The sequence below is a fragment of the Anas platyrhynchos genome, chromosome 19 (genome assembly GCF_047663525.1).
Source record: "Anas platyrhynchos isolate ZD024472 breed Pekin duck chromosome 19, IASCAAS_PekinDuck_T2T, whole genome shotgun sequence".
In the NCBI taxonomy this organism is placed as follows: Eukaryota; Metazoa; Chordata; class Aves; order Anseriformes; family Anatidae; genus Anas; species Anas platyrhynchos.
Genome location: NC_092605.1, coordinates 498,098 through 517,630, shown reverse-complemented (window position 1 = coordinate 517,630; position 19,533 = coordinate 498,098). Strand labels below are relative to the sequence as shown.

The 19,533-nt window shown below is 69.4% G+C and overlaps 1 protein-coding gene across 1 annotated transcript; it reads left to right on the top strand.

Annotated features, from left to right (window-relative positions):
* The first annotated feature begins 26 nt into the window (after positions 1-26).
* On the top strand, positions 27-2,287 carry SOCS3 (suppressor of cytokine signaling 3). The gene is made up of 2 exons (XM_005031814.5): positions 27-164; positions 413-2,287. The coding sequence occupies exon 2, from the start codon at positions 480-482 to the stop codon at positions 1,107-1,109; it is 630 nt and encodes a 209-aa protein (XP_005031871.4). The 5' UTR covers positions 27-164; positions 413-479; the 3' UTR covers positions 1,110-2,287.
* The last annotated feature ends 17,246 nt before the right edge of the window (positions 2,288-19,533 follow it).

Below are 19,533 nucleotides of genomic sequence, written 5' to 3'. Positions count from 1 at the left end.
CGTTACAAGAAGCCGCGCAGTTCCAGGAACCCGAGGGCGGGCTCTCCGCCCGCTATAAGAGGCCTCCCCGGGCGGCCCCGGCAGCTCCGCCGCCGCCCGCCGCCGCGCACCGAGCCCCGCGCCCCGCGCCCCGGCCGCCGCCGAGACCGGCACCCGCGCCCCAGGTACGGACGGACGGGACCGGGCGGGACGGGACGGGACCGGATCGGATCGGATCGGGGGGAGGCGGAGGGACCGGGGGAACTGGGGGGACCGGGGGGACGGCCGGGGGTGCCCCCCGCGAGGGACGGCCGGGGCTGGACCGGAGCCGCGGCCATCCGCGGAGGGGAGCGGGCGCCGTGCCCCGGGGGCGGCGGGGCCGGGGGTGCCCCGGGCAGGGTCCGCCGCTCGCTCACCGCCGTGTCCGCCGCAGGTGATGGTGTAGCAGCCGCTGCTCCCGGCAGCAGCACCCCGAGCGCGCAAAGCTGGCTCCCTGCGCCATGGTCACCCACAGCAAGTTCCCCACCGCCGGGATGAGCCGCCCCCTCGACACCAGCCTGCGCCTGAAGACGTTCAGCTCCAAGAGCGAGTACCAGCTGGTGGTCAACACCGTGCGCAAGCTGCAGGAGAGCGGCTTCTACTGGAGCACGGTGACGGGCGGCGAGGCCAACCTGCTGCTGAGCGCCGAGCCCGCCGGCACCTTCCTCATCAGGGACAGCTCGGACCAGCGGCACTTCTTCACCCTCAGCGTCAAGACGGAGTCGGGCACCAAGAACCTGCGCATCCAGTGCGAGGGGGGCAGCTTCTCCCTGCAGAGCGACCCCCGCAGCAGCCAGCCCGTGCCCCGCTTCGACTGCGTGCTCAAGCTGGTCCATCACTACATGCCGCCCGCTCCCTGCGCCGTCCCCGAGCAGCCGGGGGGGGGCCTGCACCCCAAGCGCACCTACTACATCTACTCGGGCGGCGAGAAGATCCCGCTGGTGCTCAGCCGCCCGCTCTCCTCCAGCGTCTCCACTCTGCAGCACCTCTGCCGCAAGACCGTCAACGGGCACCTGGACTCCTACGAGAAGATGACTCAGCTGCCGGCCCCCATCAAGGAGTTCCTGGACCAGTACGATGCCCCCCTCTAAGGGGCCCGCACAGGGAGGTCGCACGCTACAAGCACAAGAGCAGGGGACAGGCACAACACCCCGCAGAAGCAGGGACTTGCGGGGCGCGAGAAGCCTCTCCCTCTGGGAAGGAGGGGAGGGGACTGGGGGCGAGCTGTGGTGGACCCGGGGCTGTGGCTCGTGCCCGTCGTGTTGGGGGGCACACCCCGAGGAAGCGCGACACCCCCTGTCTGGGGGAAGGAGACTGCTCTGGTCGAACTGTGGATGTTACAGTGCGCCCCGGCACGGGGGGAGCCGGGTCGGCAGAGCCCCGGGGCGCGGGCAGCCCAGGGACGGCGCCCGCTGCATGGCATGGCCACCCTGGTGGGACCGCGCCGGAGGGGTCTGGCCACAGCCCTCCCGCCAGGAGAGAATGAGAAGCACTGGAGTCCAGCTGGTGCCTGACGCTTTTCCTCGGTTTTAAGGGGAAAGTGGTTTTTGCCCGTACTTTACCTCTTGCTGCCTCCTTGTGGGTGGAAGCTCCTTTCACACCAGGCCCCAGACTTGGAGGTCGCTGCCTTTTTGCCCTCGTTGCCATTTTCCAAGGGACTAAGCCTTAATATTCTTCTCGTCCCGTGGTCTGGGTTACTGCACATTGTTTGGCGACGCGGAGTGGTGATGGTCCCGGCAACACGCCGCGAAGCCGGAGGGGAAGCAGCCCGTCCTGACAACAGAGTCCTGCGTGCTCACGTCTGCAAGGAGCACCGAAGGGACACGGAGCTGGCACCGGGCCGTTACTCCGAGTGTTGCACCCCACCTGCCCGGCCCCTCCCCACGGACCCCAGCTCTCCATCCCAGCCGGGCCCCTGGCCGTGCTGCTCCCTGGGGCACCGATGCCTGCGGAAACGCGGCAGGAGGATGCCCTGAGAGCGCTGTCCCGTGAGCGTTCCTCTGCGTCTGCCTGGAGAAGCAGTTGTGGTGGGTTTTTTTTTGGCCTTTTTTCTTTATTTTTTTTACCGAAGAGATGTTTACAGGTCTACGTGAATCACTGTCTTTTATAAAGATTCCATCTTCACCTCCAGCCTCGAGGGCTGAGCAAAACCATGCTTGAAAATTCAACCAAAACAAAACTCAGATGAAACTTTGCACATATTTATATTTATATTCAGAAAGGAAATGTTTCCATAATTTATAATAAAGAGCACTATTTTTTAATGAAACCCCCAAATCTGGTCTGTTTCCTCCCCTGCGCTCCCCAAGGCCACCCCGGCCCCGCGGCGTGACGCACGTCCCTCCCGGCCGCTGCCCTCGCTGCGACGCCGGGATTGTGTTTACACCACGTAAGCGCCGGCTTCCTGGAGCCGCGCTGGGCGCTGGGGTGATTCCTGCCGCGGTGACTCACCGCCCGGCCTGCGTAAGCACTGCTCCATCGCTCAGGTATGTCTGAGCCCAGACGCGGCTCTGCTGGCTGCGCCGGGGCCGCGAGGCACTGCGGGGCCGGGGCCGGCTGCGGACACAACTGGGAAGGGGTCCCCTGGGACGCGGGGCACGGTCCTTCACCCCGGGCACGGAGGTGCTGGTGGCACGGAGGCAGACCGTGGCATGAAGCCATCCAACCTGGGGTGTGCTGTGAGGCTGTGCGCTGCAGCGAGCCCACCCTGCCAGTGAGCAAAGGGGTGAGCAAAGGGCAAAGAGCTCTGAGAGCAAAGCACCGGGGGGCACGGGGCTAGAAAACACAGCACCGAGGGCAGGTGGCGCTTCTACAAGTGAGGAGGGCTCAGGTGAGAAAGGGTTAAGCAGGGTCAGGGTGTTTGTCCCATGGTATGGGACACTGGCTCCATCCCGAGCCACCAGCCCGGGTGCCACAGGGAAGGGCCAGACCCCAGCCCGGCAGCCCCCAGCCTGTCCCAGAGCAGGTGCCCAAGGCAAGAGGAGGAATTCCCCCGGGAACCCCGGGCAGCTGCCAGGAGGTGCCGGCCCTTGGGTGCGTGAAACAGCTGAGAGAGTAAACTCCAGCTCCAGGAGGGAGCCCGGGTTCCGTGCCTGGACGCCTGGCAGGACAGGGGCAGCTCCAGGGGTGCCAGCCCACCCGCCAGGCAGCACAGAGCAGGCTGTGCCCAGGTGCCCCGCAGCCCCTCCATCACCAGCGAGCCCCCTCAGCACCCCCAGCCCGCAGCCAGCCCTGGGGCCACGTGCACGGTGCTGGGCATCGTGCCCTGCGCTCCTGTCAGGGATCCCCAGCCGCTGGGAGAAGGCTTCCCTTAGGAATCGCCCCGGAGCAGAGGGATGGCGAATGCGCCCGCCTCGGGCTGTGGGCACGGCACGGCCCCAGTGACTATTTTGGTGCTGTGCTGTGGGGCCACGGCTCGTGGGCTGCCAGGAAGCGCCTCGCAGCCTGCCCGGGCACCCGCCAGAGCTATGTGAGGAATGTCCATGCGCGCGGGTGGCCGCCCGCCAGGCCCTGCTGAGACTCATCCCGACGTCAGGGCTCCCCCCGCCACTCCCTGCCCCAGCCCCCCGGCAGCACCGGGCTCCCAGCCCACGGCAGGACCGGGGTGGGAGCAGGGCTGCAGGGGAGAGCAGCCCCCAGGAGAGCAGCCCCCAGGAGAGCAGCCCCCAGGAGAGCATCACTCCTGCAGCTCGCAGCCTCCCTGGGGAGGGACCAGGAGCATCGCTCCCAGGAATTGCTGCGCCTCCCCCTCTGCCTTCCTCGGGTCTGGGGGTCCGGCAGGGCTCCATGACAGCGGAAGGTGCAGCTCTACCTGGAAGATATTTTACCGGGTGTGCCAGCAGGACCGGGCAGCCCCGCTCACTGAGCCCCTCCGGGTGGAGGGCAGCCACCTCGCATGGCCTGGGGATGGGAATGGAAAAGGGGTACCCGGGGTCCCTGGAGGGGTTTGGCACCCCCAGGCTCCTGGGGGGCAGCTGGCAGCGCCCCGCTGTGGGGCAGAGTGGGGAAGCCGCCCCCCAGGAGCCGGCAGCCCCCGCATCCCTGTGGGAACAGCTCCGGCCCCGCTTCCCAGCAGGGCCCCGGTCCGCTGCCTTTCGGGGCCCCTTCCCTCTTGCCTCAGGCTGCGGCGCAGTGCTGCAACCCGCTGCTGACTCGAGAGTCCGGGAAGCCCTGTGAGCGCCGCGGGGTTCTTGGAATACACCCAACCTCGCAGCAGCGGTGACGCGGCGGCCAGTGGGCAAATCCCTGCCTAAGGTTTCACAAACCTCTCGCCTTCCCCAGAAAAGTCGAGCGGACTTGGCCCGGCTTACGCAAGAGGCCACGTGTCGTGGACAGGCGGCCCCCCGCTGCGCCACCGTGCCCAGGGCCGGGCCGAGTGTGCCATCCCCGAGCCTTCCTGGATGGGGACGGCTGTCCCCGTGGTGCTCGTTCCGATGGGGACGGCTGTCCCTGCGGTGCTCAGACCACTGCCGCAGCGTGGGGCAGGAAGCAGGGCAAGCACAAGGGACTGGGAAGGGGCTGAGACAGGGTCACCCTGCCCGGGGAGCCGGGGCAGGGCAGGGAATGCTGCAGCCGGCCTCCAGTCCCAGCTCTCATCCACCCAGCCAGCATCCCCGGCCAGGCGCAGGCACTTCCAGTGAGGCAGCAGCCCCACGCCCCGTCCCGTCCACCCTGGATGGGCAAACAAAGCTCCAAGGCTGCAGTCCCTGGGGCTCTCCTCCACTCCTGCATCAGCCCCGTGTGTTAACAGCCCAAACCAGGCACAGCGGGGACAGGCACACCGGGCGCTGCAGCCACCGCCACCGAGCCGCCGTCCCACCGGGCTGCCCGTGCCGCTGCCCCCAGCCTGTTCCCAGCCGCATCCCCGGGGAGGCTGCAGGCTGGGGCAATGCGGCTGGGCTCTGCCCACAGCCGTCAGCCCCGTCTGGTGACCATCAGCAGCACCCACCTCGTGCCCTGGGAACGGGGCCAGCCCGGGGACGGACGCACTCACAGCCCCACTGCTTCCCCAAAACCCGCTTGTCCTTGGGATGTGCCCAAGAGCCGTGCCAGGAGGGCGCAGGGACAAAACTCTCGGCATGGGAACATCCCAGCCCCTGGCTGCAGGGCAAAGGGGCTTTGTGCCCAGTGCCTCAAGCAGCACTGCCACGTGCTAGGTCTTGTCTCCCCCAGCCCACCCGGCACTGCCCTGGGGAAGGTGCACGGCCCCAGTCCTGGGCACCAGCCCCAACGAGCCAGCCCCAAGCAGGGCTCTTCCTCCTGGCATGGGCAGGGGCTGCACACAGGGCACGCAGCGTCAGGATCCTGCCCTGGGGATTGGTGCTTCTGCTCATGGGGCCCAGCAGGGAGAAAAGAGGACCTGGCACTGCGCACCTCTCCAGGGTTCGCGTGGAACAGGAGCAAGCGGCCGCACCGCGAGCAGCCCAAGGACACTTCCCACCATGCTGCCGCCTGGTTACTGGCACGAGAAGGAAGCATCCACCGGGATGGTGAACCCGAACCCTGCGGGGTCAGGGGGTGGCAGGAAACCCGCTCCGTGGTGCGTACCAGCATCTGCAGACCCAAAAACAGGAAACAACTGCAGCCTGCGATTGTCGCCGCCAGACAGCCCCCAGCAGGACAGGCAGCTGGCACAGCTCGGCCGGGCACGCGGTTCTGCCACGGGCACCCTGGGTGCGGGGAAGCCCGACCAGGCACACCCCGAGGCCATCCCCGGGGAGCAGGGCAGGCTCACCAGGCACCGCAGCCCCACACGGGGATGAGCAGCCTGCCCCAGCCACCGGAGCGTGGGCAGCAGCCTGGTGCCCCGGCTGGAGCAGCGGCTGTGGCACGAGGGCACCTCCCCGCTCGGAGCCCCTCTGCCCCCGCCAGCTGCCTCCAGGCAGGCTCCTGGCAGCCCAGGCTGTGCCGTGAGCCCCGGCCTGCACCTGGGACACCCGGGGACGGTGTCAGCGAGCAGCAGCACCGCCTCCACTGGGGCCACAGAGGCAGGTGGGGAGCGCAGTGCACACCCCGACCCCGCGGCACAGCCCTCGCGCACTTCCTCCTGCTCCGCTCCCCATCCCCGCAGCGCCAGGACGTTCCCACATCCACCGCCGCGTTTCCCAGTAGGATGCAGGAAAGGGCTGTGCTGTGCAGCAGCCGGGGACTTACTGTAAATGGCACCACCTGCTCCTTACATGGCAATTCCTCCTGCGGGGCCAGGGCCGTGGGGACGGTTGGGAACAGGGACCGAGACATCTGCTCCCGGCACGCGCTGCCGGGAAGCCCGAGCTCAGCTGCGGTGGCACCGCTGCGTTCCTGACCGCGGGCTGGGGCAGCGGCAGCTCCCAGGGGAGCAGCTCCACAGCTCAGCCTCTCCTGCACCCGCGGGAGCCCCGTGTCCCGCAGAGTCCCCCCGGCTGCCCCCGGCAGGCACAGGCAGCACAACCCCGAGGTGCAGCGCAGCCCCCGGCCCCGGCAGGGCTCAGCGGGCACTGCCCCATCGCTGCCTGCAGGCAGGGCTGCAGTGGCCGGGGGGCTGCTGGGCTGCCCCGTGCCCCTTCAGCACCCACCGGCCTTGGTGTCCAGCTCTGCCCGGCCAGAGCTGACAGCCATCCGGGGAGCACATGGAGCCACGGGGCCCCGCGGTGAGCCCAGGGTGTATTTTGGGATGCAGAAGTTAACGGAGAGGCCTGTGTACGTTGCCATGGAAACTCCTCTCTGTTGCTGGATCTCCAGCGAGACCCGCAGTAAACTGGTGGAGGGAGCCAGCAGCCGAGCATTCCTCATTCCTTCCATCAGCCCCGCTCCTCGCGGGAGCTGCGCTGCGCCGGCCACGTCCCACCAGGCACCTCCACCAGGTCCCCCCGTGCCCCATGCCATGCACCCCGGGGCTGGTGGCAGCGGAGGCCACGGCCACGCGCTCGCATGGTGCTGGTGAGCACGGAGCTGCCCTGAGCCCTGCTCCCGGGGGCATTGCCCTGCGTGGGGCCAGCCGCGGCACCGTGAAGGACGCGGGCACAGCCCAGTGCCAGAGCCCACGGCTGATGTGCGGGCGAGAGGAGGGTGCAGGCGGCCAGCACCCGGGTGTCCGGGGCAGGAGGGATGTCCCAGCTGTGCCCTCACAAAGCGTCCCGGCTGTGCCAGGGAGCCCAGGCACCTGCTTGACGGCAGCACCACCCTGCTCCGGGCTCATCCGCCCGCTGAGAGCACAGAAAGGTGGTGGTGCATGGGGAGCTGGGGCAGGGGGGGAAGGAGACGGGGGGGGGGGGCTTGTATCTGCACCCACTGCCAGCCCCTCAGCCTTGGCTCCCAGCCCCTCAGCAGGTGGGGAGGGGTCCTGCTGCCTGCAGGCTGCAGCTGGCAAATCCTCCTGGCCCCGGGGAGCTGCCACACAGAGCCATGCTCCAGGGTGGGCAGAGACAGGGGCAAACGGCTGGGAAAGGCAGATCCTCCACCACGGCACACCGGGACCGACCGGGTCCTGCTGCCAGGGCCGGGGGCTCCCCAGCTGCCTGGGGCAGAGCTCCCACTGCCCCCGGGGGGCTGCTCGGCAGGGAGCACCCCCTGCCCCCCGTGCACCTCCAGAGCAACAGAGGAAGTTTTCATCCCAGCAGCAGAAGCTGCAGCCCGTAGAAAGTCCTGACATTTCAGAGGAACGTCTCAAACAAAGCCACGTTGCTGTGGCAATGGAAGCCGCAGGCCGAGTCTGGGGACACGGCCAAGGATGAGGGAGCAGCAGCAGCCCAGAGCCAGAGGTGCCGGGGCTGCCCGGCAGGAGGACGGCTGCGAGCCACGGCCCTGCCAGCCCCCGCCCTGCCCGTGCCGGGGGCATCCCCCTGCCCGAGCCAGAGGTGGGCTGGGGATGCCACACAAGCAGGTCCCGTCCTGTGCCAGCCCCTCCTGCACCCTCTCCTGCTCCTGCTTGGTGACCACGGCTCGGGGCTGTGCCGCTCCAGCACCTGCACGTGCACGGAGCTGGCGAGGCGCCTGCCAGCTGCGGTGCCGGCTGGGCACAGGCACGCTGGGGGCACGTCACTCCAGGGCCGCGTGGATGCTGCCGGCTGCTGGCTGCCGTGGGTGTGTTTGCCCAGCACGGAGCAGCATCCTCAGATGACCCCGGCGCAGCAGCTGTGGGCAGGTGCCAAACCCCAGCCCTGGAGCAACCCTTGGCTTCGCATCAGCCCCGGCCTCCTCCCCGTCACAGGAGCCGGCAGCTGCACACGCGGCTCGGGGCAGGGACGCGGCCCCTGCCTCTGCGGGGCTGGTGCTGCTGCCCCTGCCCCAGCCCTGCCCCGCTCCCATGGGTGCAGAAGGCTGGGGGGCACTGAGGTCCCCCGAGCCTGGTGGGGCACGTCTACCCAATGGCTCCCGAGTCCCACGGGCAGGATTTGGGGGAGCAGCTCCGTTCCCCCAGGAGGGCCGCTCACAGCCCAGGGGAACGGAGCAAAGGGGAGCTGCTGCGGGCCCCTGGCTTGGGCACATCAACCCATCACCAGCCTCCCCGGAGGTGCCACCCTCTTGCCGGTGCCACAGAAAAGGGCACGTGGGGATGGGGCAGGGGACATCCACAGCTGGGCTGGCTGGGGAGCAGCGAGAGCCACGTGCCACCACTCCCAGGCTGAGCACAAGCCCAGCGGCTGCGTCCCAGTCTCTAGGTGACCGCTGTGCATTGGTGGCACCGATGTGGGGGCTGCAGGCATCACCCCAAACCCACCGCCGGGTGCAGCGCAGCCCCAGGAGCCCACACATGCCCTGGTGCTTTGGACCACGCTCCGCACACAGGGGACTTGGGGAGCGGGGACCCCTCCACCAGCTGTGGTGTGGGGACACCAGCCCCGGACCCCACTCGGTGCCCGCTGGGCTGGGGGCGATGGGGCGGAGGAGCCACCACGCCGGGCGAGGGGGGGGGAGCAGCTGACACGGGTCACAGCTGGAGCAGATGTTCCCTAGAAGGACCCGCGGGCCCCATCTCAGCATTTAACGAGTGGGAATGGGAGCACTTTACTGTAATTCCAGCAATTACATTGTTCATCCTTGGCAGCCGACACCAGTTGGTGTCCAGCGCCATGGGATCACGATAAGCCACCTGGCACGGAGACTTGGCAGCGCACCGTGCCTCCGGGCAGCTGGCCAAGGCAGGGCAATAAAGGGCTGGGAGCGAGGTGCGAGGTACGGTAAGGGCCCGCCCCGGGAGTTCCTGTCACCGGCCCAGCCCTGGCCCGCAGGTGCCGGCGAGGAGGGGCCGCGGTGCCCGGGTGATGGCCGAGCCCCTGCCTGCGGCTCCAAGGAGCGGAGCTGCCACCTTGCGAGGCCCTGAGCAGGAGCTGCCAGCAGGAGGGCAGGGTGCTCGGAGGGCAGGGTGCTCCATGAGGACCAGCCCTGGGCACGGAGAGGTCCCAGGGCACCAGGGGACCCTGCACCCACGAGGCAAAGAGGGGGCTCAGGGACGGGTGGAGGCTGAGCTCAAGGGCCCGTACCCCTGGGGACCCCCCGGTCACCCAGCGCCCAGCCCAGCCAGCCCCTCTCCAGCCCTTGCTCGCCCACGGCTGCTTCCAGGCAGGCGCTGCCCCCCCCAGCTGTGCTTCCCCGCGCCGCCTGCCCAGCCCGGCCGTGCTGCTGGGTGGTCCCTAATGATCCTTGGGGCCGCATGGGAGCAGGGGACAGTTGGCACCCAAGGGACGGGAGCGTGAGCCCTGCTGAGTCATCACTTTGCTGTTCTCATTTTTCCATGGTGCTGTTGTGCAGTTTGCTGGAAGCCAGCTAAGAACCATGACTAATCTGTTCTCAAAACAAGCACAAAGAGAGCAGAAAGGTTTGTGCAAACCCCGCGGGGAAGGGGGGCTGAATCACAATGCAGAGCTGCAGGAAGGCGAGCAGCTGGGAGCAGCTGGAAATGCCCCAAGGCAGAGCAGTGCCCCGTGAGCAGCACCTGCAGGGTGGGCACGGGGGCTGCCAGGACCCCCGTGCAGCAGGGCTGGGGTACGGTGAGCACAGGGACTGGGCTGAAGCACGCGGGACAGCTGGCGCAGGTCACCGGGCACTGGGAAACGCACGGGTGGGACCCGGGGCCTGCGCCCCCAGCCCCTGCACCCCTGCCCGGAGCCCACCTGCCCAGGCGGCCCCGGGAAGGAAGCGGCAGGAGTTTGCTCTGGCCGGAATCGGGCATCCATTGATTTGCTGTTATTAAAACCAGAGCTGCTGTCGGGAACTCCGCAGTCTGGCTGCCCTTGCACACGCTTCCTGGAAGGGGCTGTCCCGCGTGCCCTCACTGCTGGGGGAACGGTCCCACCGAAGCACCTGGCCACAGCCCTCACCAGTGCCAGGCTGGGAACTGCAGCCAGGGCAGGGGCTGCCAGGACATCCAGCCCCCACGGGGACGGGGACAGGGCAGGGTTTGGTGCTCGGTGCCCATGTCCCATCTGCCCAGCGGTTCATGGCCCTGCATGGTCCTGGGCCTCCCTGGGGAGGCTCCTCCGGCCCCCCAAAGGCAGGGAGGCAGCGGGGCGGGCAGGGGCTGGGGGGGAATCACCCCACATCTGGTTCTGGTGATAACGAGGGCGCAGCGACGCTCGCTGCCCCTTTCATCTGCTCGCTGAAGAGGGTTTACTGGAGACACCAAGTCATTGCTTCCAGCCTGGCGGGATGAATCACCGCATTGCAGGAATTCTGCCCAGGGGCTTTTCTGTAAGAGCGGTGGAATTTCGAAATGGCCAGAGGGAAGTCACTGCCTGTGCCCTCCCTGGGTGTGTGCGAACCAACATGCGGGAGTGTGTCCCTCCTCCTTGCACAACCTCCCACGCAGGAGGTTCCTGTTCCCAGCCCCCTGCACGTACGGGGGTCCCCAGCTCCTGTGCCCACAGCTGCAGCAGCTGCCACGGGGCACAGGCACAGGCACCCCGCTGGGGTGCTCCCTGCCCAGGGCCCTCGGAGCCGCTGGGGACCCCAGGGCTGCCAAGGGATGAGCCTGGCTTCCCGGGGTGGCACGGGCCCCCCTGCCCACAACACTGTCCCCCCCTGTGCTCCCTGCAGCTGCACAGCCAAAACCAAGTCCCCGTGGGGCCCCGGGCGTGCCGGCACCGCCTGTGCTCAGCACCGCGCAACCGCTGCTGGCAGCTTGTCACCGCGGCGGTTGGACGCGGGTCGGAGCCCCCAGCTGCTCTCGCACCCAGGAGCAGGTGCTGACAGGAGGGGAAGTGGCCAGACCCAGCCTCGGTGGGAGCACGGTCTCAGCAGCAGCATCTTCCCCACCTTCCCTCTGCCCTGCGCATCCTGCCCGGGTTTGTGCTGGCAGCACCCCGGGCTGTCAGGAGCCGAGGAGGCGTCCAGCTGCACACAGAGGGACAGCTGCTGGCAGCCCCCCCGTCCTCCCCATGCAGCCCCCTGCAGGGTCACACAGCTCAGGGAGCTGCCAGCCCAGGGGCACCCCCAGCAGGGCCAGCGGGGCGGTGGGGAGGGGGCTGTGGCCGGGGCTTTCCGGGCAGCCAGCGCCGGCCCCGTGGGAGCTGCTGGGCCGAGCCCAGGCGGGCGGCAGGGCTGTGCCGGGACTGGGGTTTCTCTCAGTTTCCACATGTTGCAGAAACTCTTTCCCAGCGAGAGCAGAGGGGTTTCTTGATAAAGGGGGAAGCACATTCTGAGCAGGAACTGAAACGTCATCTTTGAGACGGGCAGCTCTTCCTCTAAGCCAGACGCCGGCTGTGGCCCTGGCTGCTCCCTGGTAGCTCTGCAGTGAACGTGGCCGCAGCAGTGACAGTGGCAGCCCCCAGCCCGTGCCCATTGCAGTGCGGGGTCCCGCTTGCTCCAGCATCCTGCTCCAGACCCTGCCCGGGTGGGCTCATCCCGGTCCCTTCTCCTGCCCAACATCCCTGGTGCTGGCTGCCGGGGCTCCCATGACGAGCACTGCGACGCCCAACCTGCACCGAGCCCTCCCAGCACAGGGCCGGGAGGGGAGATTGGGTGGGCACCAGGTGAGGGGGGGCACACAGGGGGCTCAGAACATCCCCATGCTGGCAGGGCCAGGCAGCGCTGCAGGAGGCAGCAAGCTCCAGTGGCAAGGGGGCTCCGACAAAGCTGGCCATGCCAAGCTGGCAGGAGCTGCTGCGGGACAGCCCCAGGCTGGCGAGCGCAGCACGGGGAGACGAGCCCTGTAGGGCCCCAGACAAAACAAAAGCAACCCCAGGTGAGGGGAGCAAACGGCCCTGGCTGCCCTTGTTCTGGTGGGGCCCGTGCTGGAGAGCCGAGCGCATCGCTGTGGGGAAGCAGAGATAACAGGGCCCGCTTCCTGGCGCCTCCTTTCCTGCACAAAGGGCTGCGGAGAGCTCTGCGCCGGGGAAAGGCGCCGACAGCCGCCCTCCCGAAGGCCTGGGGCAAATCCCCTGTGGTGAGCCCAGGCCCAGCCACGCCGGGGGGACGCAGCCCAGCACCGGGCCAGCCGCAGCCGCTCGCCTGCCGCAAGCAGCCCCGGCACAAGGAGCCCACGTGCGCGGCCCCGTGGCCACGGCGCCGTTTCCTGGCAGTGGCCACGGGCCGGGGTGGCAGCCACCAGGCACAGCTGCGGCGATGCTTCCCGTAGGGCTGGGTAATTTGTTTACCCTGCTTTGCATGCCTGACGCTGCCCGGGGGCAGGGGGACACAGGGCGTGCGTCACCCACAGGAGGCCTGGGGTGTGGGGCAGCCGCGGCCCCGGCCCCACAGCGGGGCACACGTGGGGCAGAGCCGTCCCCACGCTGTCCCCACACCATCCCCCTGCCCCAGCGGTGCTGAGCACGCAGCAGCCTCTGCAGGGTCTGGGGGAAGGGAGGCGGGGGGCGAGGGGGGAGGACCAGGACGCAGCAGGACTTTGGCCGTGGGGAGCTGCTTTATTTTGTTTTACACTTTCCTGGAAATGAACAGCTGCAGGGGCCGCTCCAGCCGGCCTGCTGGGAAGCCGCAGCCCCCTCCCCGCCTTTCCAGGATGCTCCGTGCCCAGAGGCTGCCTACGGCTCCCCCAAGGAGCTGCTCCGTGCCCAGAGGGGCCTGCACAGCCGCCCCGGTGCTGCCAAACCCACCCTGCCCCTGGATCCAGGCACAGCTCATCCAACTGCACCAACCCACAAACAACATGAACATCTCGCTGTGGCAGAGCAACCCCAGCCCCGGTGGCTGGGCTGGCTGCTCACAGCCTCCCCTCCACAGCAGGCAACGCCGGGCAGCCCGCGGGCTGCGAACCCGTGCACCGAGGCTGAGCAGATCCATCCCAGCCAGCCCCGTGCATTAGCACCAGGTTGATTTATAGAAATCCAATGGCTGGGGCTGCCAGTGCCTCCTGCCAAACCTCATTAACGGCTGGCCTGGGAGCAAGGCAAACAGCTCGTGCAGCAACAAGGAAATCCTTGTTTAAGCATTTCTGGCCATGCATGGCCCTTCCCCTCACACCCGGGGGAGGAGGGGAGGAGGCACAGGAGATGTGAGAGATGCGAGCCCCAAGCTCCCGGCTGGCACCACCTTGGCACCTGCAAGGAAGGAGGCAGAAGGGGACGCACGGGGGCCTGCTCAGGGTGGGAGCCCCCAGGACAGGCTGCGAGCCGGGAGGCAGAGGGCAGCCATGGCATGGTGGGGGGCAGAGGGTCCCCCTGCCACACGCCGGGGTCTCCCCTTCCAGCACCACCGTGGCAGCACAAATGACCAGGAGGGACATGGGGACAGCAGGGGTGCCAGCAGTGGGTGACCAAGGGACTGGCTCAGGTGGGCAGCGCGGCTCAGCTGAGGGCTTCAGGCAGCCAAGGGACTCCGTGCCTCACTCCTGCCCCTCTGCACCCCTGTGCCATGCCATGCTGTGCTGTGCAGCGGGGCACAGCTCGGCCAAAAACAGACGGATTTGTCCAAGAGACACCCTCTGGTCTGCCCTGTGCGGAGCAGCCTGGAAGGAGCTCCCAGGTGGGGTCTCCTGCCCCTCAGTGCCCCTGCTCCTGCCCATGCCAGGTTCCCGTGGGCACAGCGTGCTCCAGGCACATGGGGCTGCAGGAGGTGGTGGAGCAGGCACCGGCACCAGCATGCCTGCCCCGTGGTGGGCACAGGGCACCAGCACAGCCAGCGCACAGACCTGGCACTGGTGAGCTCCAGAGCAACCTCAGCGACCTGCATCCGCCCGCCCCACGTGTGGCGCAGGATCTATTTCATCATCTGGAGAAAAGCATTTACTGCCAATAAACGGGCTAATTAATTCTCCTCAAAGACCTCTCAATTATTCATCTCGGGCCACAGAGAAAACAATTACAGCACTTACCTCAGCCCTGCCTGGGCCAGTGCAGCAGCCAGCGTGGGGCCAGGGCTGGCGGCAGGCAGGGCACGCCAGGGGCAGCCCAGCACAGAACCCCGATCCCGGGGGCGCTGGGAAGGGCACGCCAGCCCCCGTGCCCCTGTGCAGAGCCACCTCCCTCACAGAGTGCCCCCAAGAGCTGCTCCCCACCTCGCAGGAGCCGTCCTGCACCAGGACCCCCTCCCAGCCCAGCCCCTCATGCAGCCAGGATGCTGCCCCGGGCCGGCTGGCTCCTGCGGGGGGCGAGGAGGGCGCAGGCAGGGCTGCAATGGCCACGGCTCCCTCCCGTCCCTGTGGGTCACGCTCACCCACTGCTCCCAGCAGCTGAGCTGGGCCTGGCTGGGGGTGCCCGCTGCCTATGGGGGGGCTGCATGCCCACCCAGCAGCACCGGCACCACGCAGCCCTGCACAGCACCTCTCTGCTGCTCAGCTGGGGGTGGGCAGGACACCGTCCCGCCGGGGGACCCAGTGCCCCGCTGTGCCACGGGCAGGGTCACACTCGGGAGCCCCCCGGGTATCTGCGGCTATCCCAGACCGCGCTCTGGCTCCTCAGCTTTTGGGATGCTCCTGCCCTGCTGCGGGGCTGAGCCCCCTCCCTGCGGTGTCCCCCCCACGGTGTCCCCCCCACGGTGTCACCCACGCCCTGAAAAGGCCTCGCAGCGCTGGCAGTGACCTCTTGGCACGGCCCCGCACCGCGATGCCAGCCTGCCTTCCCCCCGCGCCTCCGCGGGGCCGGGGCGCAGTGGCCGCCCGGGAGGGGGGTCGGGAGGGGGCCGGGGGTCTGAGCGCTCTCCCTCGGCCCCCCGGACCCGCCGCTGCCCCCGGTGGGACCCCCGGGGCACGGCCGCCCCGCGCCTGGCGCACGAAGCCCACCGCGCTCCTCCAGGGCGCGCAGCCCCGCGGGGCGCCTCCGGCCCCGGCCCCTCTCCCACCGCCCCGGGGGGGCCTCTCCGGGCGCGGAGCCGCCGCCGGGCGCGCTCCCACCTGCGCCCGGCCGGGAAGGGTTAAGCGCCGCGGCCCCCACCCGCAGGGCAGCCGAGGGGCGGGCCTGTCGGGAAGCCGGGATTTCTGCAGTGGGTTTACTGGAAAAGTTGTTGCCGGCGGAGGGAGGGGTCACCCGGGCGGCCGGCAGGTTGGATGGGGGCGCCCGGCCCGGCCGCCCCTCCGCCGCCGCTCCCGGGCCGCCCGCAGCTCGGCGGGCACCGGGCGGCCCCGGCGCTGCCTTGCCCGGGGTGGCCGGGACGCGGCGGCCGCGGGGCTGCCGCCTGGAGCCTCCCCGCCCGGCCCCGGGCCCCGCTCCGCCGGGGGACCCGGCCCCTGCACCGCCGCGGTGCCTCCTCGGGGGGGGGCCGCCGGTGGCGAGGAGCCCGGCCCCCCGCCGGCCGGGCCCCCGCCGCTCCTCCGGGCCGCCCCCCCGAGCCGTGCTGGGGCCGCGGCGCCCGCCGGGTGCTCCCCGGTGTCCAGGTGGGGCCGTCGAGGCTTTGTTTGTTCGGGGCTCGGTCTCGTTCGGGTGCCGCACGTGCGAACGGCTGCCGGAGCGCGCCCCAAAGAGCTTGGACCGAACACGTCAAAGGCGCGGCACGGCACAGCACGGCATGGCACAGCACGGTGCCGGCACACCGGGACAGCCATGAGGCTGGCCGTGCTGGGCAGCCCTGGTGGCTCCTGCACATGGGGGCACTCATGGGGGGGCCGGGGCCAGCAGCTGGTGCAGAGGGGCCACGCAGCACCCCGCCCTCGGTGCCAGCCTGCACCTCCAGCACGGCCTGGCATGGGCAGCAGCACTGCACAGTGCGGCACGGCACAGGACAGCGCAACGTGGCACGGCACAGCACAATGTGGCATGGCGTGGCACAACGTGGCACAGCACAGCACGGCACAACGTGGCACAGCACAGCACGGCATGTTGGAGGCCTGGCTGTCCCCCTGACAGGCTGAGCCAGGAGCCCAGCACATCCCAGCGCTTCCAGGCATCGCTCCATGGTTCCCGACAGTAGGAAATCAGTTGGCTCCACGGCTCCTACCACTCGGGGATGATTGATGCTCACGCTCCCTTTGCCCAGGCCTTAGCGGGGCCCTCCAGGGCTGGCCAGCTCCAGCCTGCCGGATAAGTTATCGCGCCCCTCAGAGCACAGAGCGAGGTCGTGTGGCCAAGGCAGCACAGGAGGAAAACACCCCCAGCACGTGGCGAGGGCTGCAGGGCCCCTGCCAAGTGCTGCAGCCAGCCCACCTCCCCATGGCACGGGATGCCCCGTGGCACCGGCACCCTGCAGCCCGGCAGGGCTGCCTCCACAGCTCCAGTAGGACCAGTCCCAAACCCGAGCAGAACCAGCACCTTGCTGCACCCAACCCCCTGATGGCCCCGCTGAGAGACCTTTCCCTGCACCCCAGCACCCCAGCAGCCCCCAGACCCCTCAGCCCTCTGTCTGGGAGGCAGGGAGCAGAGCTCCCGGTGCTCCCCAGGCCATGTCCGCACAGCCTGGCTGGCGGCACTGGGCACACGTGTGTGCAGGGGGGGGGCAGTGGCTCAGCCCCGGCTGCAGCGATGGCTGAGGAGCCCAGAGCTGCACCGGCCCCCAGCCCAAGCCCCCCCCGAGGGACCCACAGAGAGGACACTCAGCAGGGCCCCCAGCCCCAGGGTGGTTGCCGGGGGGGCAGGAGGTGCGCTGCCAGTGCGGGCAGGGGCGCGGTGCCGGGCCCTGGCTGCTGTGGAGCCGCCTGTGGGGCCGGAGGCAGGGGGGAGCCCGGCCCGGCTCCGGGAATCGCCCCAGCGGCTGCCAGCTCCTGTGGCAGGGGGAGGGCGTAGGGAAACCCGATCCTCCCCAGCGGGATGTGGGATCCGCTCCTCGGCCAGGGCCCAGCAGCTAATTTTAGCCCTGGGGAGGCACCTTCACAGCATGCGCTCAGCCCAACGGCGGCTGCACGCTCGGTGGGGCCGGGAGCCGCTGGGTCGGTGCTGGCAGGTGGTGGCCACAAGCCCGTGGCCAGCCTGGCCCCGGCTGAGCCCCCCCAGGCACCAGCCAAGCCCCCCAGCTGCCAGCCAGGCGCCAGCACTGCCCTCGGGCTGCCCACGCGCCTGTGGCCTTGGCTCCTCCAGCCCCGCACGCGGCCACAAGCCTTCCCCTGGGTGCCCGGTGCTGGCTCCCGCTGAGCCCCCCCACAGCCCCGCTGGGCTCCACGTGGCCTGGGGGGGGGGGCAGATGCTGGTGGCTGCAGGGTCCTGCTGAGGCCGCTCCTGGTGCTGAGCATCGCAGGCAGAGCCCCGGTGGCTCGCAGCGAGGGGGCTGCGGGACGTGGCAGTCCGCAGAGGATCCTCACCACGCAGCGAGGTGCTGCAAAGGGCTCGGCCACCTCCAGCGCGGTGTCCCCTGCCTGGCGCCAAACTCCAGGCCCAGAGCAGGGCCGCCACGGAGCTGCTGCTGGGAGGCTGCACGCTGCAAAACCCCGCACAGCCCCGCCAGTCCCTGAGCGCAGCATTGCAGACACCGCTCCCAGCCCCAGGCTGTGCATGGTGCTGATGTTGGCCTGACCGCCCTACGGGCACCCCCGGCCCCGCCGGCAGCACCGGGAGCAGCAGGAGCGGGTGGGCAAGCGGGCGGGGGGGCCGCAGCCAAGGCGCGAGGCAGCCGCCCAGAGGTGCCGGGTGCCCAGCCCGCGGGCACGCTTCCCCCAGCCCTTCGCCCACGGCCTGGCCGCGGGGCTGCCGCACGCTTACTGGAAGGGGAAGCTGCTGGGAAGGCAGCGCGTGCGGCGGGGAAGCCTCGGGGAGGAGAGGCGAGGCGCGGGGAGCCGGCAGAGCGCGGCTGTCCGTGCTCCCAGGTCCAGGGCCAGTAACGGGAAGCGTCTGCTCTCAGTGACGGTAAATCAGATCGGGGAGATTAGAGGCCTTTTTGCCTAATCATGAGCAGCTTGAAGTTGGAGGACAAGTTCCTGGAACAAAGAGGAAATGGAGGCAGTAAATAAAGAAAAACTGTTAACATGTGGCCCTGTGTGTGAAAAACGTCTCTGTGAAGGACTGTTTATGGCTCACTCATCTGCAGGGTGACAGCGCGGGCTGTGGCGGGCGGCAGCGAGGAGGCCCCGCGCCCAGGAGCGTGGGCAGTGAGCCAGGGGGGCTGCGGGGGCCGGGGCCGGGCGATGGAGGAGGAAGGCAGCAGCAGAGCGGGGCCGCAATGCATGTGGCTGCACCAGGGACATGGCACAGGGAGGCTGCGGGCACAGCATGTGTGAGAGGAGCGGCACCAGGCCCCTGAGGGGAGGTTTGGGGCCCTGTGCTGCCACCCCCCAGCACCAGCAAGCTGCAGCGCCCAGCCCGTGGCAGCCCTGCTCCTCCTGCAGCACAAGGGGCACAGCCCAGGGGCTCCCGGCACAGCCCCGTGCGCGCAGGCCCGCAGTGTCCATGGAGCATCCCGCGTGTGCAGCCTCCCACCCGGTCCAGCCCGAGGGCAAGGAGGCGGGGGTCTCGCTGCTGTGCCAGGCGGTGCCCCGCGGGCTGCAGCAGGGATTTGTGCCAGCAGCCAGATGCCCACAGTTCCCCCTCCCCAGTGCAGAAAGTGCTGAGAGCTGCGGAGCTGCCCGCGGCTGACAGCAGCACTGCTCTAATCCGTGTTTATCCGGCAGTGCCACAGGGCTGCTTGTCAGCTGTTTGCAGGGGCAGATGCAGCCAGAAGCTGGAGACGATTCCCAGCAGCAAAGGTCACCCCGAGCCTTTCCTGTCAGCAGCGTGGCGGCAGCAATTGCCATTAAACACCCTTCTCTGTGCGTGCAGACTCGCAGGTCCATCCGCGGAGCCGCAGCTGAGCGGGGCAGGCGGCCTCGTGCCACCCGGGCTCCCCGGGCAGCCCTGCCATGGGACAAGGGGCCACAGGGGAGCATGGGGGCATCGAGCAGCGCCCACCCCACAGCCCCAGCACCTCCACCTGCCCCCATGGTGACAACCGAGTGGCCACAGGCACAGCACAGGGGCATGGGACGGGGAGGATCTGCAGAGGGCCGGGCGCTGCAGGGCACCAACATCCCCTGAGCCGGCCCCGGGGGGTGCCTGGGGGCCCGTGAGGCAGGAGCGGGGCGCCCGCCATCCTTGGCTGTCCCTCGGGTTGCAGCCCTCATGGCCTGGGTGGCCTCGGGCTGCCCCCCATGCTGCAGCCCCGCCGGGGAGCGTGGCTGGCTGGGCCGCAGGCAGCAGTGCAGGACGGCCTGGCCCTGCATGGACTACGCGCCCCGGGAGCCCTTGCGGT